General features: G+C 45.8%; 1 protein-coding gene across 1 annotated transcript; it reads left to right on the plus strand.

Annotated features, from left to right (window-relative positions):
* Nucleotides 1-363: 363 nt before the first annotated feature.
* Nucleotides 364-21,687, plus strand: cbarpb (CACN subunit beta associated regulatory protein b). Its single transcript, XM_056277909.1, has 10 exons — nt 364-412; nt 3,006-3,078; nt 9,317-9,468; nt 12,549-12,610; nt 13,844-14,006; nt 14,594-14,777; nt 15,220-15,372; nt 15,909-16,149; nt 16,850-17,039; nt 20,015-21,687. The coding sequence occupies exons 2-10, from the start codon at nt 3,031-3,033 to the stop codon at nt 21,540-21,542; spliced, it is 2,721 nt and encodes a 906-aa protein (XP_056133884.1). The 5' UTR covers nt 364-412; nt 3,006-3,030; the 3' UTR covers nt 21,543-21,687.
* The last annotated feature ends 4,597 nt before the right edge of the window (nt 21,688-26,284 follow it).

Raw genomic sequence — 26,284 nt, forward strand, 5'->3', positions numbered from 1 at the left:
GCGAGCATGCATCCAACATTGAACTGATTTAAAAATAGGTCATGGCAACGACAAGACAACAGAGGAAAATACATCAGTGACATCCCAGCTCCTCCTTGACCAAACTGGAAGACTGCTTATGTATGTGGCAACCGATAATGGAGTCCCCAAACACGCACCAGCTTTTGGAGAGAGACCGGCCCCATCGCGGTGATGTTCATAAAAGTGCACCTTGAAGCTCTTCAGTAACCCCACCCCCACCCCCCCGCGTCACGTGGTGCGTCTCTGACAGGGTGGTGGGTGTGTCTTAAGCATCGGGGTTTCATTCATAAATACTTTTAGCCTTATAATCTAAATTAAAGTGCTCGGCGAGAGTTTCGTGTTATTGGCTCTGACCATATCCCTTTGCATGGACCATATTTACTGAATATAGGTGAGTGTTCTTTTTCTTTTTTGGTTTTACTGCATGCATGCATGTTTCTGAGACCCATTCAACACGTACGCTACCTTCTGTCCGCTTTCACCGCACACTGATGGAAATCACAAGCGCCTGAGAAATCTCACGGTGACATGTTTATTATCCTCCTTGCACGGGAGCAAGTTTTAGGTTAGACATTTTCAACGTCGCCTTACGCTGAATTTCGTTCATCACGGTTAGGGCTACTACATTGTTCTGGAGGGATTGTATATACCTGCCTATGGGAGAACTTCCAACTGCTACAGCCGCGGCTTGATAGCCTGTATTTTCTTGGGAGAATCAGAATCAGAAAGATGTGATCGCAGTCATACGGCTCCCAATAAAATACTGGGACAGCGCGTAGGCGGCGGCGCCCATACCTTACATAATAAACTGGTTATTATAAGGTCCAAAAGCCTTTCTTTCCCCCAGTTAAATTTTGTTCTATTCAGCTATTTGTCTTACGTCGTGGGCGGACAAATAAAGGGCTGTCTTAAGCAACACAAGCTTCTGCAGTTCACAGTAGATGCTGTAAATCCACGAGATGCCAGCAGTTTTGCTAATATAGCTGAAACGCTGCTAACGTGAGGGAATGAAACGGGACGTGATATGACATCAGGTGAAAGAACCACGAGTTATCGACCACCTATCTATCTGCTCAGCCAACTGATCAATACTGAGACAACATCCATACGCATCATCAACCACCAAATCATTTTAAAATGTCATGATTTACTGCAGGGTTATCAACATTTTCTGGTAGCCTGCAGCTGGCACATCATCAAGGATGAGACTATTAGGTGGCCAGTTCACACTTGTACCGGATGAGGAAGAGGTTGGTTTTCTTTGGTGGAATTCCTGGACGCCAAACTGTTGTGAGCGGTGCCTTGCTAGACAGCCGCGGCTGACTCAATGAACCAGAAAGTACAGTCTTCAAGTCGACCATGAGTGGTTCTACGTAATCAGATTTCTTCTTTTCATCAAGTTTTAAAAGGTCTAGAGACAGTAAGAACAGTGACCTGAGCATTGCTTTAACTTTCCCCACATAAAAAAAAACGTCTTATGACGAATATGTTTGGATGGGAGCCTGGTGAAGTGCAAACCACTGTTTTCCGCTCCATAATATTGTAACAATCACCAGAATATCATCAGGAAATCATCACTGGGAGGTTTTAGTCTGACAAGTAATTAGTTCGGTTTTACTTCTCTAGGAACTATGGAGAATACAGCCCCATGCGTAAAACCTTGCGGTGCCATTTAAATACTTGATTCCTTCCATTACAGGTTAAGCCAAAAATAAAATAAAATAAAATAAAATACAGATGCTGCTGCTGCTGTTTGCAGGCCATCGGGCAGCCCTGAGGGGAACACTGCTGCTCAGGAGTAGAGAGGCAGGGAGAGTAGAGAGGCAGAGAGAGTAGAGAGGCAGTAGAGAGGCAGGGAGTCAGCAGTAGCTTACAGGTCTTGGTACTGGAGTGAGTTGAGTGGATGCGGTGCAGTTGCTGGAAGGCAGGCAAGGAGTGCTGAGTGGTGCTGGCATGTTCCTTCTCTCCTGCTGGGTGAGTAATTCTGCTGAAGAACTGTGCATGCGTGTGTGTGTGTGTGTGTTTGTGCGTGCGTGCATGCATGCGTGTGAGAGAGAGAAAGAAAGAGAGAGCGAGAGATGTGTGTGCATGCGTTGGTGTGTGGGAGGATGGCTGCAGCAAGAGCATGGCTATGATCTTTAGGAGGGAACGCATAGCAGCAGCAGTAGTGATGGTAGTGGAGCTCAGCTGTTTGGAGTCTGCTTAGTAATGGGACAATATTGTGTGTGTGTGTGTGTGTGTGTGTGTGTGTGTGTGTGTGTGTGTGTGTGTGTGTGTGTGTGTGTGTGTGTGTGTGTGTGTGTACATGTGAAAAAGGACTTATGGACAACAATTTATAGCAGAGACATTTCTAACCTTTATACCCTCTATGTGATTCAAGACAGACAGACAGACATACACACAGACACAGACACAGACACACACACTTACATATTTGATCGCACTAACACACACACACACACACACACACGTTTGATCTCTGCTCTGATTCATCTTGCTGCCTTTCATGTCTGTTGAGTATAAACCCTTATTAGCCGAGCAATCTTGCATCATTGGTTCTATATAATCTTCTGTATAAATATAATGGCGGTATGTGGTCTCAGAATTTGTTGCATTACAAGTTAACTCCCCGTACTTCACGGACTATTATTTTCATTAGTATTATTTTTAGTTATTATTTAGATTATTATTTTTTAGTGGGCTGTGTTATCGTCCTGATTTTGTAAATTGACTGCGGTATGGCGGTGTGTTCCGATACCGTTTGACATTTAGATTTGTTAACACATATAAGACAAAGTATCTACGATCTCTGGGATCTAGTGTTGCTATCTTATGGTTTTCTCTTCAGAGGATGAGCAGCAACAGAAACCTTTATTTCCTGTGTGTAAGTTTGTTTGTTTGTGTGTTTGTGTGTGTGTGTGTGTGTGTGTGTGTGTGTGTGTGTGTGTGTGTGTGTGTATCTATACGTGCATGTTATCTCCCAGGGGGACCCTCTTGCTGGCGTGGACCATGAGCAATGAGTCTACCGTCTGGAACATTCTACCAGAAAACTCCACAGTAAGTCTGCCTGTCACCACTGTCCTGCACTCAAACTTCCTGTGTGTGTGTGTGTGTGTGTGTGTGTGTGTGTGTGTGTGTGTGTGTGTGTGAGTCCACTCCAGCTCATGACCAACAGAATTGTGCTCTCTTTCGTCTTCTCTCCTGACCCAGTGACTAGTTAATAGAGAACATCCTGGTCTGGGCCTGAAATAATTCAATCTATGATCTAATCTCATCCTTAATTTCCCCCCTCAGAACTCGCAATCTGACGTCAGAGTACAGCCCTCATCAACACTTATCGCGAATTCACTTGGCAGAGTGTATGTAAATGGAAACACTCGTTACATACAAGTACATCTCTTCTATAGGGTAGAGTAGAACGCCGTTGTATTTATGGCTATTTTATGGCCTCGGTCTCTGATATCAACACTCAGCGACAGGGCCCAGAGAGCTTGTCTGCACTGCCACACACACACACACACACACACACACACACACACACACACACACACACACACACACACACACGAGTCGCTATCGGTGTTTTTATCTTTTCAATTTTAAGCCTGTTGAATGCAGAGCCGCCTTTATGGAGTCATAACAGCATGCGTGTTCAGAGAAGTGTGTTTTGAGAAAAAACATGGATAGCCATTTTGGATACATAATCTGGGTTGTGGTCTTAACCAGGAGTTCGGTATAACACCTTTCGTGTAATTGCAGTAGCTGTGCTTTTACGGTTATCCTCTTCCGACACGCTTTGTTCACCAGACCTTTTGCTGGGATAACCGGATGTTATCTACATATTTCACACTATTCTTTTGTAAGTACATGATACATGGCTGTTTGATAGTGGAACAACTGATTAGGGTATGATATGATTGTCATTTGATGGTTGAGGCAATTCAGTGTGTGTTTCTGCAATGCTGTGCATGTGTACATTAGTCGGTAGCAGCTTGTTCCTGCAGTTCTGATCTTATGGACTTGATATTCTGTCTCTTAAGTCAGCACGAGTGCACATGCTTGATGAAACAGGAGCGTTTGGACAGCAAATGAGATTATAAAAGGGTGTGGCGGTTTGTCGTGACATCAACATGAACAAGTCAAGTCAATTTTATTTGTATAGCCCAATAACACAAATTACAGATTTACCTCAGTGGGCTTTTATAGGAACACAACATCCTGTCCTTCGATCCTCACACTGGATAAGGAACAACTCCCTAGGAAAAAAAAAACCTTTAACAGGGAGAAAGAATAGGAAGAAACCTCAGGGAGAGCAACAGAGGAGGGATCTCTCTCCTCTTCTAAGACGGACAACGTGCAATGGATGTTGTTTTTACACAATTTACAGAAAACAATATTGAAAGAGGATAACAGCCCAGGACCTGAGCATACACTGCAGAAGAGATAAGATAAGAAAAAAAAACACATTAGAGAAGCATATAACATTGAAACAGAATAACAAAATTATATGGATTTATAAGATATATAAAATGAAAATGTGATGAAGAGGATGCCAAGCAGTGTCCGGGTTGTGAACACCGTCACCATGGCGACCTGGAAGGAGGAAAGACACCAGTGCACGTGCACACCAGGGAGACTCACATCACACCACTCATTTCCACAGAAAAAGAGAAAGGGGAAGACATCATTCAGAGAGAGAGAGAGAAAAAAAGACATGTGAGAGAAGAGAACAGTTTGCAATAGCCAATGTATATGCTATAATATCACTGGCAGAACATCCATCCATCCATCCATCCATCCATTATCCGAACCACTTATCCTGCTCTCAGGGTCATGGGGATGCTGGAGCCTATCCCAGCAGTCATTGGGTGGCAGGCGGGGAGACACCCTGGACAGGCCATCACACACTCACACACACACACACACACACACACACACACACACACACACACACACACACACACACACACACACACACACACACACACACACACACACACACACACACACACACACACACACACACACATTCATACCTAGGGGCAATTTAGTATGGCTGATTCACCTGACTTACATGTCTTTGGACTATGGGAGGAAACCAGAACACCCAGAGGAAACCCATGCAGACACGGGGAGAACATGCAAACTCCACACAGAGGACGAACCGGGACAACCCCCAAGGCTGGACTACCCCGGGGCTCGAACACAGAACCTTCTTGCTGTGAGGCGACTGGGCTAACCCCTGTACCACCGTGCCGCCACTGGCAGAACAGTGCTTGGTAAATTCATTGAGACAGAAACCGGCCCGCCATGCAGTACAGGTTGTGAAGCCCTCAACTTAAAGGCAACTAATTGCAGGCTAAGGCAAAAAGATGTGTTTTAAGTTTGGATTTAAAGGACTCTGATTCTGACTCGAACAGACTCTGATTGTCTGATGGCAGCAGGCAGGTTATTCTACAAGAACAGGGCCCGATAGGAAAAGGCCCTGCCACCAGCTGACTTCTTTTTAACTTTGGGTACACACAGGAGCCCTGTAGTTTGAGAGCGAAGAGCTCAAGATGGACTGTACGGTTTAAGGAGATCAGACAGGTATGATGGGGCCAGCCCATTAAAGATTTTTTCCCTCCCTTTTTTCCCCAATTGTATCTGGCCAATTACCCCATTCTTCTGAGCCATCCGGGTCACTGCTCCACCCCCTCTGCCAATCCGGAGAGGGCTGCAGACTACCACATGCTTCCTCCGATACATGTGGAGTCACCAGCCGCTTCTTTTCACTTGACAGTGAGGAGTTTTGCCAGCTCATGGAAGGATCCCCCCTTGAACAGGCACCCTGACTGACCAGAGGAGGTGCTTGTGCAGCGACCAGGACACATACCCACATCCGGTTTCCCACCCGCAGACATGGCCAATTGTGTCTGTAGGGACGCCCGACTAAGCCGGAGGTAACACAGGGATTCAAACCGGCAATCCTCGTGTTGGTAGGCAACAGAATAGACTGCTACGCCACCCGGACACCCCATTTAGAATTTTATAAGTCATCAGGAGCACCTTGAACAAAGGTCTGATCCAACATCTAACATAAAGGTGTGATCTAACATGGACAGGAAGCCAATGAGGGGGGGCAACAATTGGTGTAATATGGTCAAATTTTCTGGATTTAGTTAGGATTCTAGCAGCAGCATTCTGACCCATCTGAAGACTTTTGGTACTAACATGTGGCAGATCTGAAAACAGAACATTACAGTAATCAAGTCTGGATGAAACAAATGCATGTATTAGAGTCCCTGCATCAGCCATGGACAGGAAAGACCGAATTTGAGCTATGTTACGTAAGTGGAAAAAAGGCAGTCATGGTGATTTCTTTAACATGCTTATGAAAGGAAAGGAACAACTGACAGTGTTTCCATCCTTTCAGATCAAAACACTGTTTGTCTAATGTTTGTCTCTTGGAGCATATAGGCGTATGGAGGTTTTCTTCTTCCACTAATTACTGATAATAACAAAGATTTTCATTTCAAATCGTGTCATAATTTTAGTTATATTTGAATCTCCAACGCTGCAGTGGCTGCAAGTACAGAGCCACTATGTCTGTTAAAGACACGTGGCCTCATCTTAGCCAGGTGCCACAAATATACAGATGTACTGAATGATGCTTCATACAGTTTCATCTAAATAATTCTGAAAACTAAATTTACAGGTATATGAAATGAGAGCCTCAACTAGTATTGAATACCATTATTGACAGAAACCAAGCCAAGGTGTTCGACTGGTACAGTCCGCAACGCTCCTGTGGTTGATTCACCCCCACCCCACCCCCCATATCTGAGGTACAGACAGATTAATCGACTTTGCATTCATTGATTAATTGCTCTGTGGCATGTATAGATCCACTGTCTGAGCACAAACCAACGGGCATAACTATAATCAATTCCTTGAAGCCATATGATGAAAGGGGGAAGGTAATATTGTCCAGTACGGGAGCAGCACGGTGGCCCAGTGGTTAGCACTGTTGCCTCACAGCAAGAAGGTCCTGGGTTCGAACCCCAGGCCGGCCCAGGTCCTTTCTGTGTGGACTTTGCATGTTCTCCCCGTGTCTGCGTGGGTTTTCTCTGGATGCTCCGGTTTCCTCCCGCCATCAAAGACATGAATGTTAGGGTTAATACTCCTGTCTGTGCCCCTGAGCAAATGGAAAGAAGAACTGGAGTTGGTCCCCGGGTGCTGCAGCTGCCCTCTGCTCCTATACAATAGGATGGGTTAAATGCAGAGAACAAATTTCATTGTAACCTACAATGAAAAAATAAAGTGGCTTTCTTTCTTCTTTCTAAGGTGTTCAGGTCCTGAGCATGGTGGAACTTGCATGGTGGCACATCACGCCACAAATCAGATATCGGACTCAGAGTGAGTCCTGTATGCTAACAGCTCTGTCACACCCTACAAAGAATGTCTTATGGGGGGGGGGGGGTTACATGAATGATGCGTTAGAAACAAACAAGTTCTGGGCGTCTGGGTGGCGTGGCAGTCTATTCCATTGCCTACCAACACAGGGATCACCGGTTCGAATTCCTGTGTTACCTCCGGCTCGGTCGAGTCCCCGTGTTACCTCCGGCTTGGTCGCGCATCCCTACAGACACAATTGGCCGTGTCTGCAGGTGGGAAGCTGCAGGTGGGTATGTGTCCTGTTCGCCGCACTAGCGCCTCCTCTGGTCGGTTGGGGCGCCTGTTAAGGGGGGAGGGGGAACTTGGGGGGAATAAGGTGATCTCCCATGTGCTACGTCCCCCTGGCAAAACTCCTCACTGTCAGGTGAAAAGAAACGGCTGGCGACTCCACATGTATTGGAGGAGGCATGTGGTAGTCTGCAGCCCTCCCCGGGTTGGCAGAGGGGGTGGAGCAGCGACCGCGATGGCTGCAGAACAGTAGGGTAATTGACCGGATACAATTGGGGAGAAAAAGGGAGAAAAATAATAATAATAAAAAAAAGAAACAAACAAGTTGTGCACATGAATCGAAATGCTACTTGGGTTGGCTGGCACAAATAGAGCATGTTGTGTCAGATCTCACAGATAAAACAGTGTAAAAAAAAAAGAAAAAGAAAAAAGGACGATATGAGGGCAGGTTGAGAAAAGGGACGGCTCTCATCTAAGATTTCCCCACCTGAATCCCTGAGGGACAGAGGAAACAGTCAACCAGCAGCTCACCAACAAGTGGTTATCGCGGCGCTTTGATGTTCATGTGGGAGGCTTTTTGTTTTTGCTCTCTCTGTCCCTCTCAGAGAACAGTACACTTATTGTCTAACCCCGGAGGACAAGAGCACACCTGCCCTCTCTCTCTTTCTCTCTCTTTGTCTCCCCCCACACTGCTTCCAACCCTGCTCCTGCAGCAGCAGCTTATCCCGAACAATTAATTCAGATCTGAAGCAATTCACACCCCCGAGACACCAACGGATAACCTCGCATTATTCCCGTCGAGTATTTTACAATCCAGGCAACAGGTTCTGTGGTCCACACCGGTTGTGTGGAACAAAATCTAAGTTAGAAGATTGGTACCTCTGTTCTTCGGTGTTGTGGTCGCAATCGCTCTTTCCGTGCACTGTGTCGATTTAAAAGGTTTGTGATGCCCCATCGATCCCTCGGGGAGGAATTCTTATTCGCTCGCCCCTTTTCGCAGGCAGGGAGCTGTGGGTCAGTTCAGAATAACACCCGTCAAGCTGTGTTGGGATTTGACAACTTGCTCAAGGCCACTCCAGCAGTGCGGATGCTTGCTTTCATGGGGGACTGAACCAAAGTACCCTTTCCTTCTAAAAGCACCACCTTATTAGCGTGTCTGGGTTTATCTGAGAGAGGAGGAGTGACACGCGTGTGCATGCATTTTCACCTACATCCCTTTACCTCACGTCCCTGTCTCATTTGGACTTCATGTCTCCGATAATAAAAGTTAAAAGACTGCAACTTTTTGTAGAAGTAAACTATAGACTAGACTAGATCTATACTTTCCGCAAAGCTCTCAGACCTTATGCAGTATTACAACAATATAGGTGATGAATCATTTACACTGTTACATGCTAAGCCTGGTCTACCCAACACCAGTCATCCCTTTATAAGACGTCTGAGTAGCAACGGTGACTCTTCCTCTTCCAACTCTTCTATATAACGGAGCTACATTTTTAAGCATTTCTTTTATTATTATTATTTTTTTAGCCATTCGTGTATGTATGTATCTATCCATCTCTATCCAGCCATCCATCGAGTCGTCTGTGTTTCTTTGTCGCTAATGCAAGCTGACCTTTCTGCGCTGCAGGGGATTCCAACAGAGGCTGCAGGGGAGCAGAATAATGACTACGTGCTCCTCCTTGTGATCCTCTCCATCTTGCTGGTGGGAGCGCTGATCTTCATCTCTGTCTTCCTCATCGCCTGCCGCCGCTACTGTCGAGAAGGGGGACGCTATGCCAGGTGAGAATGCACATATTGTATTTATAGTTAAGACATTAATCCATTGCAATAGCATAAACTTTGAGCAGTATAGGCAAATGGTGGTGAGGAGTAAAGGGATCAGTGTCTGTGCTTTCTGACATATACACTTGTGAACAGCGAATGACTTGTGTGAAAGTTAACCATCCATACATTATCTACATCTGCTAGATCCAATTCAGGGTCATGGGGGGGCTGGAGTCTATCCCAGTATGCACTGGGCAGAAGGCAAGGAGACATCTTGGACAGGTCATACATGCATTGCAGGGCGTACACACACCATTCACACCTATTTAGAGAACTTTAAAAGTATGCTAGTGTCTTCCTGGTTTAACATGCACGTCTTTGGGGCATCCGCGTAGTGTAGCAGTCTATTTCGTTGCCTGCCAACATGGGGCTCGCCGGTTCGAATCGAGTCAGGTGTCCCTACAGACACAATTGGCCATGTGTGCGGGTGGGAAGCCGGATGTTGGCATGTGTCCTGGTCGCTGCACTAGCGCCTGCTCTGGTTGGTTGGGGCGCCTGTTCGGGGGAGGGGGGGCTGGGGAAATACCGTGATCCTCCCACATGCTACATCCCCCTGGCAAAACTCCTCACTATCAGGTGAAAAGAAGTGGCTGGGGACTCCATGTGTATTGGAAGAGGCATGTGGTAGTCTGCAGCCCTCCCCGGATCAGCAGAGGGGGTGGAGCAGCGACCGGGATGGGTCGGAGGAGTGGGGTAATTGGCCGGATACAATTGGGGATAAAAAAAGGGGGGGGTGTTCCAAATAAATAAATAAATAAATAACATGCATGTCTTCGGACTGTAGGAGGAAACACCACTCAGATGGCATAAAATCAAACCCTGGACTCTTGCTGTAAGGCAACAGTGCTAACCACTAAGCCACCACGCCGCCTTGTATGGAAGCAGAAAATAAAATTCAGAAACAGATAGCTAAAGGGGTGCACACAAAATTAGATACACACTTGATTACACACACACACACACACGCAGGTGAACACATGTTGACAGAAGCTGTCGTTTCCAAGCTGTCCTTCAGTAATTACTTGGAGAAAATGTGGCATTCATATTCACCGTGTATATAATTGCACGGCAAATAGAGCACGTTGTAACTGTAAATGAAGCCAGCTAGCTAAATCCACCTGTGTGCTCTTTCCGGGTTATCTCGAAACCGCCATCAAATCAGCAATTATAGCGAAGGAGCGTTGAAATGATTTGGTTTTGAACAGATCGGTTTGCAGACACACAATCCTGCCACAAAAAGAAATATAGAAACAATGCGGTGGTCTCCTGAAACGGCTTCAGACATGTTAAGAACAACAGGCAACCAAGTCCCAGCTGGTGGCAGGAACTAATGCGTAAGTAAGCGTGACAAAAGCGAGATTGCACAATGCATGTATTTCATACAGTGCCCTGTTGTTCATGTGGCAGGACCCCCCGCGGGGCTGTTATGAAAGCGGCCCGATGGAAACACATTCAATATTCATGTTTGTTTATTTGTGATTCATCCATGTGCGTTCAGCGGTGACACGCGTACCTTTAACAAACTTTGCTCCTTTCTACAACAGCAGGCGTCGTTACCGACACACGTGAACGCCACAGCTAGCTTCTGATAAATGCGGCGTGCACACAGGCTGCAGAGGCTGAGGCAGGGGGAGGCAGAGCGGAGGAGAATCGAGCATACTGGTACAAATGATGAGTGTAATGAGATTTCATAGCAGCCATCGGCAGTGATTAATCTCCAGCTATGTGTGTGTGCACATAAAGAGCATGCACGTGCACGCACACACACACACACACACACACACACACACACACACACACACACACGGGAGAAAAACACACACGTACACACGGAAAAACACACGTACACTGGAGAGGCAGAGGGCACAGAGGAAATAAAAGAGAAAAGTGCTAGATCTGGGTGGACAGAGAAATCCCTCAAGTCATTCACAAACAAACACACACACATGTACACACAGACACACACACACACAGACACACGCACACACAGACACACACACACACAGACACATGCACACACAGACACACAGACACACACACATGCACACAGACACAGACACACACAGAGAGAGACACAGAGACACAGACACATGCACACAGACACACACACAGAGACACACATGCACACAGACACATACACACATGCACACACAGAGATACACACACAGACAGACACATACACACATGCACACACAGATACACACACACACACACGCACACAGACACACACAGAGTCGGTAGGATGTACAAAGGAATCAGATGGAGAGAAATGAGGGGGAAAGATCTCACTTTCTTCTTTCTGCCTCATAGAGCAGACTCTGGGCATGGGATTTGAGAAACATGCATGGTGTATCAGCAGCAATTAAAAACCATATCAGGGGAGGGTCTCTCCCTCTCAGCAATATCGGGACTCAGCTGCCACATTCGGAGGCGCTGCATTGTCCTCAATAATCACAGCATCTCAGATGTCGAGTGGCTTCTTTTGCCTTTTGCAAGGCTGTGCATGTAAGAAAGAACTTGTACTAGCGTGACCTGCTTGGTGAGACGAAGAGGAAATAAAGCCAAAAAACTACATGAAAATGCAAATCACCAAGACATTTACCGTGCATTTTCCGTGGGCCTTTAAATGATAAATGACAACCGGCAATCCAATAAAGCACTGTGCCTTGTCACTTCAAGAAATAAGAAATCCCTTTGCCCTGAAGGTTATCAGGTTACTGGCAATGATTTAGTCCCTCATTGATTATGCAGCCAGAGAGCCTGGGAATGGCTGATGCAGTGAACGCTGGCTTTGAGGCTTTCTCCTATCCAGTCATAACTACATTTTAGTACCTGCACCATGAGTCAGGTTAAAGTAACAACAGTAACTCTAACTCTGCTGAGGCGTGGTTGATGTGCGCTGGCTAATCGTAGCCCCTCATCTCGTGTTAGCCTGTGCTCCCGCCTGTGCGAGCTGGGTTCCCTGGATGAGAACCGCAGACTTCAGGGGTAATCATGTCACGGCATTGATCTGAGTGTCTCTGTGTGTGCCCCAGGGCCGGCGATGACCCTGAGAAAACCAACACCACCTACATGGAGGAGTCGCAGCCCACGCACGGTGAGAGAGAGCTGGATGGAGAGGAGAGGGAAGGGAGGGAGGAAAAGGGAGGACAGGGGAGGACAGGGGAGTAGGAGAGAAAGAGGTACAGAGGGAAAGGGCTGAGTGAATGAGAAGGGAGTGGATTTGGATGGATGCAGCAATCCTCTCAATAAGACGCATTTTTAGCTAGTCAGCATGAAAATGGGATGTAGTCGGTTAATGTCGTATGATCCCCAACCCATTTACTTAAGACTGTGATGCCGCTTGGAACAAACTGTGCCATTTTGAGTTCAGTGACTTCAGTCCCTCCAAAGAAGATAATTTATCTTTAGCACCAACAATTTGGCACCTCTTTTATAAGAATTTTTTTTATAGATCCACAGTCAGCATTTTCCCATTTTCCCATCTAAACTCTCCTCAAAACTCTTCACGCAGAATGCCTGACTCTACAGATATAGTCATTCAGCATTAATAGAGATCTGTAGATCTGGGCTGATTTATAACATCTCTCTCCTTGAGATGAGGTCATTCAAGACTGATCAGGATAAGTGCCTATAAAATTCACAGTTTTTCTTTTTCACTGAAACCCCTTTATCTATCTATCTATCTATCTATCTATCTATCTATCTATCTATCTATCTATCTATCTATCTATCTATCTATCTATCTATCTATCTATCTATCCATCTATTTGGGTGTCCGGTTGGCGTGGTGGTCTATTCTGTTGCCTACCAACATGGGGATCACCTGTTCGAATCCCTGTGTTACTTCCGGCTTGGTCGGGCACCACTACAGACACAATTGGCCATGTCTGCGGGTGGGAAACCGGATGTGGGTATGTGTCCTGGCCGCTGCACTAGCGCCTCCTCTGGTTAGTCAGGTGCCTGTTTGGGGCGGGGACTGGGGGGGAATAGCGTGATCCTCCCACGCGCTACGTCCCCCTGGTGAAACTCCTCACTGTCAGGAGAAAAGAAGCAGCTGGCGACTCCACATGTATCGGAGGAGGCATTTGGTAGTCTGTAGCCCTCCCCAGATGAGCAGAGGGGGTGGAGCAGCAACCGTGAAGGTTCGGAAGAGTGGGGTAATTGGCCAGATACAATTGGGGAGAAAAAAGGGGGGGGGGCAAAGAAAAAAGATCTATAGATCGATCGATCTATGTATCTTTCTATAAATGTACCTATCCGATTGTCTTTCTGTCTCTGCTTGTCTGTCAATCTCTGTTTACCTTTTACCCCGTATGTACCTGGACAGAAATCACAATCAGGGTGGACGAGTCGGACTGCCTGTCGGTCGCTGGCTCCCATAACCAGGAGACTGAGCGTTTCCTCTCCACCGGCACCACAGGCCGCCGGGTGTCTTTCAACGAGGCTGCGCTCTTCGACCATGGCAAGAAAGCCCAGGAGAAAGGCCGGAGGTGGGTCTACCAATGTCCATACAGACACACACACAGTGTCACATGCACCCGTCCTTGCTATTCAGTGTGCAGCTCACCATTTCATGAATACCAGCTCCACCCTTCGCTCCACGTTTTCCTATATCCATCGCAATGATGGTTATAGTTAAGAGTTAAGTAAATGAAATGAAAATGCATTTTGTATGATATGGAAAGAAGGTCTCGCTCTCTGTTTCTATAGCACTTTCTCAAGCACCCATTCCTCCCCTCTCTCCCTCTCATTCTCTCTCGGTGGCCTACTTTCCTCCCAGAATCCAACCTAATTCGGATATGCAGATGGTGCTGTGTGAATTATTCTGTTGGGCTAAGCGCTTAGTGCAACTGCTATGAGTTGGAAATCAGAAACACCTTTGATCCTCTTTGCATTTTTTTCCCTCCTCAGTGAGGATAACACCTTAGTAAAACATTTAAAGGACAGTTTTATGATAGCTTTAGACATATGAGTCACTACCTACCCGCATCCCATTTCATACAACTGCACACCGTGTTTTATGTTGGTTAGCATTCGCCAATCTACTTTGAGTTTCAACTTATATTACCCGTCCCAGGTACACCCTGACCGAAGGGGACTTTCACCACCTGAAGAACGCCCGGCTAACACACCTCAGCATCCCTCCCCCGGCCCTCAAGATAGTCACCATCCACGAGTGTGACTCAGCTGAGAACACCATCACCATGGCGACACGTCCTGCCGCCAAGTCGGCACTCTCCATCTTCCAGGTGACAGCCCCGGCCCGCTATTAGCACTGATGCATTGTTAGTCAAGACCAGAGCCAATTAGAACATCAGTCACACCGGGTCAGGCTGAGAAAACGTATCACCCTAATGTACTAAAACACAAGGATCATGGATCTTTCCACCTGCTCATTTCAATAGGCTATATGCATTGATTTCCACATTTCGGTGATGGTGCTCAATCACTGGTGTTGATTGAGCAACCTACATTTTCGACATAGCTGAAATGTGCTAAACCAAGCTGCTCCAGTAAAGCTGCTTCTGTCGCCAACGATTGATGACTGCGGTAGTGCCGGCGAGCTCCCTGGTGTGATTGTATATGTCGCTGCATGAAGCAAGAAAAACAGAACATCGACCGGCTGATGAAATTGATCCAAAGGTTGAGGAAAAAAAAAAGTTTAACCCTGTGTGTATTTGTGTGTGTGTGGCCTCCTTACAGCCGATGCTGTGCCCCCTGCCACAAACGGCACTGACGAGCCTGAGCGTCAGTCCCAGTTCAGCGCTTCCAGGGGATGCCCTAAACTCTGTGGTGGACACCAGCTTCAGCGACAGCCCCTCTGCTCCCAGCTCCAAAGAGCCCAGCTCAAGCTCTGTAAGCTACTGTGTCATCAGTCACATGACAATAATACAATTAATATTGTAAGATAAGACACTCAGAGGGTATCATCATTTCTAATACTTCTCAGCCATTGTTTGTAATTTGGTAGTGGAGTTACTGATAACTGAAATTCCTCAGTATTGACTGCCTGAGACGCACAGAGGCTTTAACACTTAAAAATGAAGTACAAAAAAGACAGGGTTGCAAATATGTCGCAAAAATAACAAACCTTAAGAATTATTATTCTTGACTTGACTGTTATGAAGGAAAATAATGAAAATGATGAAAATGTCGGGTCTGTGGAGTCAAGATGAATTTTGTAAGATAGCTGGTAAGAAGGCCAGAACAGTCAATCAGTTAGCCATCCATAAGGAGGTTAGAGGGTCAGCCAGCCTCCGGGACTGACAAGAGGAACATTGGTTGATGGTTAAACAAGAGGGACCTTGTGGAGCAGCGCTGTCATTGGGGATTACACACAGGCCGCTGGTCCTCGTCTGTTTACGTTCTCTTCCTGACCTCCCTCTTCCCAGATTGAGACGATGGGAGCAGGACCCCGCAGCAGTCTAAGCAGGGCCAGTGTGGTTGAGGGAGCGGCAGCGGGGAGTGGAGCCCCCCCTGGTGGTAGTGCTGGTACAGGGGGCCAGGGGCCTGTGCTGCAGTTCTTTACCAAGCTGCGACGCCACGCCAGTCTGGAAGGGGCCAGCCCCTTCTTCAAGATCAAGAAATGGAAGCTGGACAGCAGCCAGAGAGCCTCCAGCCTGGACACCAGAGGTAATGGATCCTTGGCCATCTATTCTTTATTTCTGCCATGTTATTTTAAGTCTCCGTGCCAATGCTGCAGAGCCTAAATGATTAAAGTAATTGATCCTTTTTTTACTGTTGATTATTAATCATAATTGTAATTGAGAGATTACTACAGTTTTAACTTTTGTGTATCTTCTTCCTTTCTTATCATGAATCATGTATTTCTGTTCAGTGTTTTCACTGGTATTTGCATGTAGTAAACAGACAGTTGTCAGGCGGGGGGGGGGGGTCAGTGAACCATCTGTGACATGCCTTTCTTGGCTGTCAATAGTCATGCCTGTATGCACACACATATACACACGCATACATACACAAATGCATAAACACACTCACACTCACAGTTACACAAACACACACACACACACACACGACAGATGGTTCAGTGACACATAGCTTGGTCTTTCCAAGGCAATTTGAGCCCCTGAATGAAGTTTCCCTACTGATCCCCTTCATCCTGTACACACACCCTCCCTTGTGGTTTTTCTAGGGCCCCTTTCTTCTCTTATATCAAGGGACCAAGAAAGATCATAAAATGCTCTTTAAGTGTCTCAAAACTGGCTTTGAGCTATCTCTTGAATAAAAAATGCAACTTCAGCTCTTCCCACTACACAGCAGCTTGACTTGAATAACTAACTGCTGGTTCCCCCCCGTGTCTGGTTCATGTCAGGCTCTCCCAAGAGGAGGCAGTTCCAGCGGCAGCGAGCTGCCAGCGAGAGCATGGACCGGGATGACAATGACACACACCACATAGACCTTATCCAGTACATAGCCCGCACCCAGGACATCACCTACTGTCCCAGCCGGCCTTCTGCACGCCTCCTCTCTCCTCCCTCCACGCCACCTCCCTCCCTCGGCAGGTATCTTTAATTCCCTTGCCATTCATCCTGTCCACTGCTTGGCTTCCTTGCACTCATTTACTCAGCTAGAAATGTGATACTAATGGTGTATGTCAGTGGTACTCAACCATGTGCCAAGGAGGGCTGAGAGTATGCAGGTTTTCATTCCAAACGGACTCAACATGTTTAACTGGACAAGCACACTTAGGACTAAACGGTGAAGTCACCTGTTGGAGTCTGGTTGGAATGAAAACCTGCATACTCTCAGCCCTCCTTGGCACATGGTTGAGTACCACTGGTGATTGATAATGCTCTGACAGACAGAGTAAGCTACAGCTCAGAGTGCCTGTTCTCCACCCTTTGCCCCTAACCTGAAGCATGCTTTTGTTCTTTTTTTCACTGCAGTTTTGCAACTGACATGGGTCAAATAGTAATTGCAAATAATGAAGTTTTTGATGGGTGATATTTACCACAATGTTCCACCAAATAGCTTATCTTTTTTCTATTACAGTAATGCATTATAGCTACTTTATAAATGTTGCTCAAATCTGCATTATACCGAACAATTCTTCTTAGCTTTTCTACACTCAATAAAGCAGCAGTAGACAACTTTTTTTGCTTTAACATATCATTATGAAGTAAATGTAAATTGCACAGTGTAGTGGCTATAGAATGACAACATTGGCGTTTAGATTGGTTCCCTGTAAGCATTGCTTTCACTATGCAATTCTGTCTGCCACTGGGTATGATCTTGTGAGAAAATGAAGGCTCGATTTATGGCACAAAGGAAGTGTGTCTACCATCGTGCAACCAAAATAGGAAGAGAATAGCGCTTTTGTTTTACGCGGTAGCTATCTCCAGTATCGGAAATGGCGGATGGTGGAACAACTGAAGTGAAAGTGGAAACTCTACCAGGCAAGAGAAAAAGAATCCTGTTGACGGAGGAGGCAAAGAAAGCAAAGAGGGAGAGTGTTAGAAACAGAGGTAAAAAAAAGAGTGTACCTCAGATGGGCATTCACTCAATGGAGCAAGCTCCAGTGTTGTATCGAACTGTTTCCCCGTCGAGATCTGTTTGGTTAAGGTAAGCATTAGGTTAAGCTTAGGGTTAGGTTGAGGTTAGATTAATGTTAATCAAGCATCCCGGTCTTGTATTGAAATCTAGCTAGGGGGAAAACAGACCTCAATGGGGAAACAAGAGTTAAATACAACACCTGGGACTTGAGAGGGTTCCATACCGACATTCAGTTGGCATTCTTTCTACTGGGTCAGTAAGTAATAAAACCTGCCCACTTATTAATACTACCAGATGTTTTAATCTGCCTGTATCATAACACTGAGATCAGGGTTTCTAGTTCAAATTGGGATTCTTATGGTCGATTTTTGCTTTGGACAGTAGCCAGGCTGCTAATAAATGGAAAGTGGTTGTCTTTGTGACAGCAGCGCAAACAATAAAAACACTTGGAAATGATAGGGGTAAAGTTGAGAAGTTGTCTATAGCAGCTTTAAAAGTAAAATGATTAGGATTTTCCAAAAAAATCAATGTAGTATAGACTCATACAAAAATAATCCCTCTCAGTCTTTATTTATGACCCACTAGACTTGTGTGGCAGTGTCTGTATCTGTAGAGACCCTGTCCTCTGCCTATATTTTCATAGTTTTCTTATTTTGTTGTGTATGGGACGTTTCTGGGCGTTAACCTTTGGGCAGCAGGACTCTATAAAAATGTAACAACCAGGTGCTAGATAGAGGTCGTGAGCAGGCATCCAAGAGGATGCTACAGCAATGCTGGGCACACCGCCGAAAAGCCGCAAATATAGCGAAGGGAAACACCAAGCGGACAAAGTTCATTCCAAAACGAGAGTGAATCTGGGGTTGGCTTTCACCCACTGGGGAGCACTGAAGGAGAGGGTGACGATGAAGAGCGACATGGAGTCAGCCTGTACACTGGGATGTGTTCTGGCTACTGTGGTCAGGGGGCAAGTCCTTCTGGTGATGTTGAGTCGGGGAGGAGGGGCCAATTTTTAATGTTGTGTTTACAAACTGCAACTGACAAGGCCTACTTGTTCTGCCTTTAAGTATTATTTTGGCATTGCACTTCATGATAACCGACCTGATCGTTTTCTGTCTTTTTGGTTCTAATTTTGCTTTCTTGATGTAGCATGCTTCAATTAACAAATACTGTTTCACCCCATTACACTTTAAAAACAACAACAGCATAATTGGTGCAACCAAGAGCACTTGGAATATAAACTTCATACTTTTAAGAGATATGAACAGGATTCATCAAGTGTGTAATTTGGAGGAATGGGTTGAGAATTGGGACAAAGGGCCACTTTCTTGCATAGAAAACCAGTCCATTCCATTGCTGACATGATCTGATGAAATCATGATGTCCACAGTAGTCCCAATGGTCACTGCAGCAATGTTGATTTATGTGCCAAGTTATGGAAAGGCAGGGTTTGCCAAAAAATATTATGGCTTAACAAAAATAGCTCTTCCCATACTTCATGCTGAAATAACCCAGTTAATTTTATTCACCAAATTGAAGCATTTAAGTAAACAAAACCACCATTTCCTGTAAATCTTTACAGATGTTTGTTCTGTAAAAATATACAATTTCCTGGAGGCTGTCCTGAGCTAATGAAGAATGATGACCCTCATATGTTCTATCATAGTTTTGATTCATAGCCGCTTACATAACTTGCATCATCTCTCTTTTGTGATCAGGGAATTCTTTGAATTGACTTTGAATGACCTTACTATTTAGTTAAGAACATGGATCCACAACCAAAGCAAGGCATGAAAACCCCTCCAGGGTGCACTGTGAACAATGCCACATCTAAAATAAATGTCTTTAGTACATACTATAGAAATGACCTTTACTTTCTGTGTTTGTACCTGTCTGCATTTCTTTCTTTCTCTCTCTCCCTCACCTTAACTTTTCCCTTTTTCTTTCCCACTCCCCCCCCCCATTGCTTTGTATGTCCACACTATAGGTTAGAGGTGGAGGTAATGGTGGAGCCAAGCTGCAGCCGTGGTGGTCCAGGGGTGATTGGTCTGTCCCCTGATCCCCAGGACGAATCACTGACCCCGGCCCAAAGGGAAAGTAACGACCCTTCGGACCTCCAGGATCCCCAGGACCCACAGGCCCTTTACAGAGACATCTGGAACCTTCGTGCCTCACTGGAGCAGTATGCCGCCTCTGACCAGAGCAGCAACAATGACAGGAACTCCATCTGCAGTGACGCTGACAGTGTGTGTTCACTGGGGGGGCGAACAGAGACAGCAAAAGGCGGGCTTCCCAGTTACCCATCGCAGGACTTGGGGGATGAGGCAGATGGCGGAGAGGAAGACAAGGATTTGGCTGTGCATAAAGATGAGGGACTCGGGATGAAGGAGGTAAGTAAGAGAAAGCAGGACAGCATGGAGTCAGACAGAAGGAGTAGCGATGGGGAGACAGGGAACCGCAAGCTGCTGCAGATGGACAGCGGCTACGCGTCGATAGAAGCTCCGTCTCGCGGTCCAGAAGATCTACGACTGCTTAGCAGCAGCCACAGCAGCAGCAGCCCCAAAGACAGAACCGCCCTGGAAAGAAGGCATCACTTCACCAGTGCAGGGCGGACTGGCACCATTGGTGAGAGCTTCGAGTCTTACCTGTTTGAGGAGGAGCCGGAGGAGGAGCTGTTGGCAGGGGCTACCGGAGGAGTTACCATAGAAACAGGAGCCAGCCCCCTGGGTTGGTCCCCGTATGGTCAGATGTTCATACCCCGGGAGGTGGCTAAGCCTTCACCCCAACCCCCAGTCCAACCCCCAGCCTTGCACCGGCGAGACTACAGCATCGACGAGAAGACGGACGCGCTCTTCCACGAGTTTCTTCGCCATGACCCCCAGTTTGACCAGCAGGAGTCGCCACTGAGAAAGCACCGGTCCCGTATCCACCTCCGAAAGCAATGGCAGCGCCACAAACAGTGGAGTGACCCGGGCGTCAGACACTACCACTCCTCCTTCGAGAGACAGCGGACCCCGTTGCGCCGAGGCGACAGCGTGAACTACCCACTGGAAACGAGCTACCACAGCACGCTCCCACGCATTGTCAGTGCACCGGACGAGGAGGCCAGCGATGGGACCGGTAGCGCTCCTGAAACCCCAAAGGCGGAGGCCACAGCCGCTGCAGTTGAGAGGAATAAGGGGGAGCGGAGTGCTGAGGTGGCGGTAGAAGTGGAGGGGGATGGTCCTCCTCTTCATACCTCTCTCTCAGAGAAAGAGGGACAGGTATGCGAGCACCCTCAGGAGGACAGCAAACAGTGTGGACCCCCACCTGAGCCCCCGAATGAGAGCTCGCCACCACAGCTCCATGACTCCACGGGCTACGGCCCTCAAACCATCACAGCCGAGCTAATGGACAAACTAACAGCGAACCTGGATGAGCGGCTTTATATGGGCCTACGCAGGTCAAAGGACGCGACAAGCGAGTGTGTGGCTGTAACAGTGACACACGCATCTCCCGACCACAGCCCAGTGTAGCAGGGCTCCAGCTGTTCTCCTCATCACCCTCTCTACTGACGACACACACTATTTTTCTGTTTTTTCATGTCTTGCCTGTCTCAAAAAAAAATTGTGAAGGTATACACACATTCAATAGCTCGATCCAGACCTATAAAACCGAACACAACCGAAAGTGTATGTCAGTCCGTAGTTAAAAAAAAAAATCCTTCCCCAGACTGAGATATACTCAAGCCACTAGTGTAGTTGTGGGGTGCTGCTTGCTTTCTAGCAATGCTACTAGGCTCTCTTGTTTTAATTATAAAGTGATTAATTCTCAGAATTATACAGTCTGTTAAACAGCGGACAAAAAAGAAAACCAACATGGATAATGTCATCACAATTGAACAGGAAATACATTAGGATCTGGTTCACCGACAATTCTCCAACAATCAAAAATTAAATGTTTTTAAAGGGATTAATATGTGCATTTCTGTTCTGTTTTCCTCCAGTGTATCTTTAGTCTGTTTACTATCTACTTTTGTGTCTCTACTGTTGTCATAGTTGCCTCATCTCTCCTTTAAGAGACATACTGTACTCTGCACTAGTTGATCCATCGTGAGACCAGGTGCTATCGGGCGTTTAGAAATCTGCAGATCTCACACGTTGGTTTGACAGCCAGTCCCTACTACACAATTGTGACTACACAATGACTATTTTTATCGCCATTCTTTTTCACGGGCTGAAATAGTCAACATCCACAGTAAATCTATTATTCCATGGTTATCTATTGGATATACGAGACATACAATGTTCTAAGACATTTCAGGAAATCACTCCACACCCTGAAACTGTAAAAAAAAAGAAGCACATCTGAGGCTAATTCCTGTTGAATTTCAAACACACTGGGAATATGGAGTTGTTTGCTCATATTCAGTCAGACTAGAAAGGAAGGATATGGATCATCGAGCTAAAAAAGCCCAGAAAATGTGTATCTGTTTTCTTAAAGAGGTTTGCTTTTTTTCCAGTATGGGATTGCCTCTTTTACAATGTCATATAATTTTTGTATTGGTTTATTTCCTACATTGTAATACTGTCTGTGTGTTTTTCTTGCTTACTGCTAGTGACAGTGAAAAGTGACAAAGTGTGGCAGGTCTAGAGCATCTTAAAGAACAGGACATGTACACCATTTCTGTGCCAAAAATATGTGTACATAGTGGGATCGTGACAGTACGGCACTACCATTCCTCTGTGGTAACTCTTAGTTACTCAGGGAGACAGATACAGTAATCTATGACTCAATAAGCTATGACGACCAGTACTCTTGGCATCATCATAGATGCCCATATGCCCTCTGATAGAATTAGACTCGGTCTGATTGTCTTGTACAGGTTTGCAGCAATGGAGTGGGCAGAAACATTGAAGGCTGTTTACAGTAACTGGTGTTGCCCCTCCTTGACGCTAGTATTTATTGAATTTCTTTATAAGAAAGGCATGCTTTCTGCATGGGATTCACAGAACAGGCTTTATTTGTGCGCAGCTCAAATTCTTCAATGTTTTGTTTTTTTCTCTTCCCCTTTTCTCTTTCCCGCTCCTAAGAACGTTGACAGCGCAGTGCATGCGATTCCTCAGGGGGGCCGACGACCACACTTCCTGCCAGCTTACAAAACCAGATCGAACAAAGATGGGGTTTTTTTTGTTGCAAATTCCCCCTTTATTCTTTACTCCACCCCCCTCATCTTCCTCTGTGTGCAATTTTAGTGGGCTAGTGCTGCCATTTAAATCAAACCGCATTAGCAGATTGCGTCTCGTGGGTGCATAAAGCCAAGGAATGGCAAGCCCGCCCGTTGAAGTGTTGCGTTGAGAACATTTTGGTCCTTTGCCATGATAGGCTACTGGTGACTAGAAGTACAAGTCTGCTTTCACATCCTCAGTATTGTGCAGCAGCAGAGGCAAGGCTTAGTGTGACCCAGTTTTGCTCATAAATTCCTGATCTCAGAGGGGCTGTTAGGCTCTCCCTCGCACATGTGCGGCGGGAGGAACCACTGCAGAAGATGGTGTTGAATATTAATCAAAACAGGAGGAGGGAAGTCCTCCTTTCATCCCTGTCGCTTCTCTCCCTCGCTCTTTGACGTACTTAACAGTGGAGCACTGTGAAAGGTCTGACGGACAAAGTAGGGGAAAAATAGCAGTCATCCCCCTCTTTTTGTTTGAGTGTGATGATAATGATGATGATGATGATGATGCGCCTTTTCAGTCCACCCAGATTAGATTTCTCTCCCCGATGAGGCATAAGTCAAAGTGGACTCTGAGGCAGAAGCTGTGTTCCTCATTAGGGGAACAATGGGCGAGATGAAAGGAGGTGAGGAGAGGTGAACTTGAATCAGTCTGTTGAGTGTGTGTGTGTGTGTGTGCATGTGTTTTGTGCTCTTGCTCATCTTTTTCTTTCACATGCCCCCCCCCCCAACACATTCAGATCTTTAACCATTAGCTCACCATGGAAAACACGGTGGGCCCTCTCTTTTCCAGTCTAATTAGCACCATTTTGTGTCATCAAATCGGTCTTTTTCCAAAGACGTTCCTTTGTGGGAAAGGTAATATCCTCCAGGAAAGCCTTTGATGCTCCCCACGTGTTACTAATTACTCAAAAATTACTCAACAGATATTGACAGCTGCACACGGGAAATTGTGATGTCATATTCCAGAAGCGGCATACTTGTGCAAAGACAAAACTTTGTTGCGTATAAAAGCACAATTTCACAGGAGAGAAACCTAGTCTATGTCTTTCATTAGATGTAGACGGATGCAGTAAAGCTGGGAAAACTGTGGTAAACGATGTTTCTTTATGAACCAGTAGCCCGTCCGATGCATTGTGTAGTCCTGTGCATAGGTTTTGCATGAGAGCCAACATTTTAGCACACATCTCTTCATGTCCTCTCGGACATGCTGACCAAATCACCAATTTCGATTTTGTGTTTGTTTGAGGCAGACGTTAACACTGGTATGACCATAGATTTTGTATTTTATGGGAATTACTTTTGTTTAGGAGTCATGCTAGGACACTGTAAATGATGAGATTTTTTTGAGATTTATTTCCATGAAAATAAAAAAAAAAGACAAACAAACAATATATTTCTGTATTCCTTGCTTGTTAGTAAAATGCTTAATTTCTTTAAGAAAAAAAGAGAATAGCTTTCTAAACAATTTTGCCTTTGTTGACCCTGATCTATTGAGCCTTGAGGGACCAAACTGTATGAAGTATTATTTTAGGGATGTTTTCCAAACAGTGAATAAATGAATGAAACCAAAAAAGTTCTACTGAGCGTTATTTAGACTTTTTTTCCCTCTGAAAGCGTGGGAAAGATTCACCGCCACGGTTCTCTTTAATAAATCTTATCTTAGTTTTGTCTGTGGCTTAGTGCCAATAGTCTATTATTGATTTTTTTTCCCCTCGCCTCTTTACATCACCTCCAAATTAATTGGAGAAAAGAGGAGCCAAATCCAACCTGTGATCTACAAAGGGAACATCTCAGAGGTCTGGCCTCCTCTCTGCAACTCCTAATCCATCCCCAACGCCATGAGAGACCACTTCAGAGGAGGACAAAGTAGGAAAACACAACACGGGGAGCGCAACCATGATATCACATGGCTGTATTCGGCCTGGTGCCAAAAACTTGATACTGGAGTGCTTTAGATATTTATCACAGTCGGGGGTACATAAATTAATCAGGACTGGTGGGATGCGGAAGTGAAACAGGCTGGCAGACAGGCAGAGATGGAGAGGAGCGACAGCTGTGAACAGAACATCACACACCCAGACTCCGTCAATATGTTGTGGTACACTACTGTACCACAACAGATACTGTAAGGTACTAAATATGTCTGAATGTATTTTTATATTTTCAACAACTTGTACTGATTAGTGTTTCGTTATTCTTGCCAAATGTTTGTAGCCTCAAAGGTGGCCACTTCTATTTTAAGCATCTGAAGGGTGGACACTTCGGAGTATTCGGAACATATGATTCATGTATGACAGGGGTCAGGAACCTTTTTGACTGGGAGAGCCATAAAAGCCAAATATTTCTAAATATATTTCATTGAGAGCCATATAGTATTTTTAACGTATAATAAATTAAATATGTCTTACTTTTAATGCGACTTCTGGTGCTGCATGGTTTTGCTGATGGCCTTGTAGTCTGGTTCATACGTGGTGAGGTTGAGCTTCATGCAGGCGTTGAGGCTTCCATCAGTTAAACGTGAGCGTAGGTTGGTCTTAATGTTCCTCATATGCGAGAATGACTGCTCACATGCATATGTAGAGCCAAACATGGTCAATACGGCAATACTCACACGCTGCATTGTGTGGTATGTCACAGGAAGCTCGTTCCAAGTTTTAAGAATCAGCTGGTCTTCAGGTTGAAGATTTTTCATTTCTGTCCACTTGTGTTCCCTCGCCATCTCTGTTCGCTGTCGCCCAAGACTTTCCAAGAGACCCCGGGGATGCATGTCAGGTCGATTTTGTCCACTGCCCACTCGTGGATGAGTGATGAACTTGAAAAGACCAGTGCGCGCACGAAATTCTCCAAAACGTGCTTTGAATGACTGCAGGAGATTGGACGTAAAGCCAGCTAGCTGCTGGAGATCCAGATGTTGAGTGGAGTCACTTGCTAAGCATGCATCTCTAAATTGTTGCAGTCTTTCAAAGTGCAGAAGACGACCTGTTTCAATGTCCCTGAGAAAGACTTCCAGCTTGCTTTAAAATGCAAACACTGCTTGTTGAAGGA

The sequence above is a fragment of the Lampris incognitus genome, chromosome 3, assembly GCF_029633865.1.
Source record: "Lampris incognitus isolate fLamInc1 chromosome 3, fLamInc1.hap2, whole genome shotgun sequence".
In the NCBI taxonomy this organism is placed as follows: domain Eukaryota; kingdom Metazoa; phylum Chordata; class Actinopteri; order Lampriformes; family Lampridae; genus Lampris; species Lampris incognitus.

What these genes read in the sequence shown, in the direction of transcription:
- cbarpb (XM_056277909.1), top strand. Translation starts at nt 3,031, where the DNA reads ATGAGCAATGAGTCTACCGTCTGGAACATTCTACCAGAAAACTCCACA. An exon ending in GAAGGGGGACGCTATGCCAG is followed by an intron (nt 9,469 to 12,548) that starts GTGAGAATGCAC and finishes TGTGTGCCCCAG; the next exon opens with GGCCGGCGATGACCCTGAGA. An exon ending in CCACCTCCCTCCCTCGGCAG is followed by an intron (nt 17,040 to 20,014) that starts GTATCTTTAATT and finishes TCCACACTATAG; the next exon opens with GTTAGAGGTGGAGGTAATGG.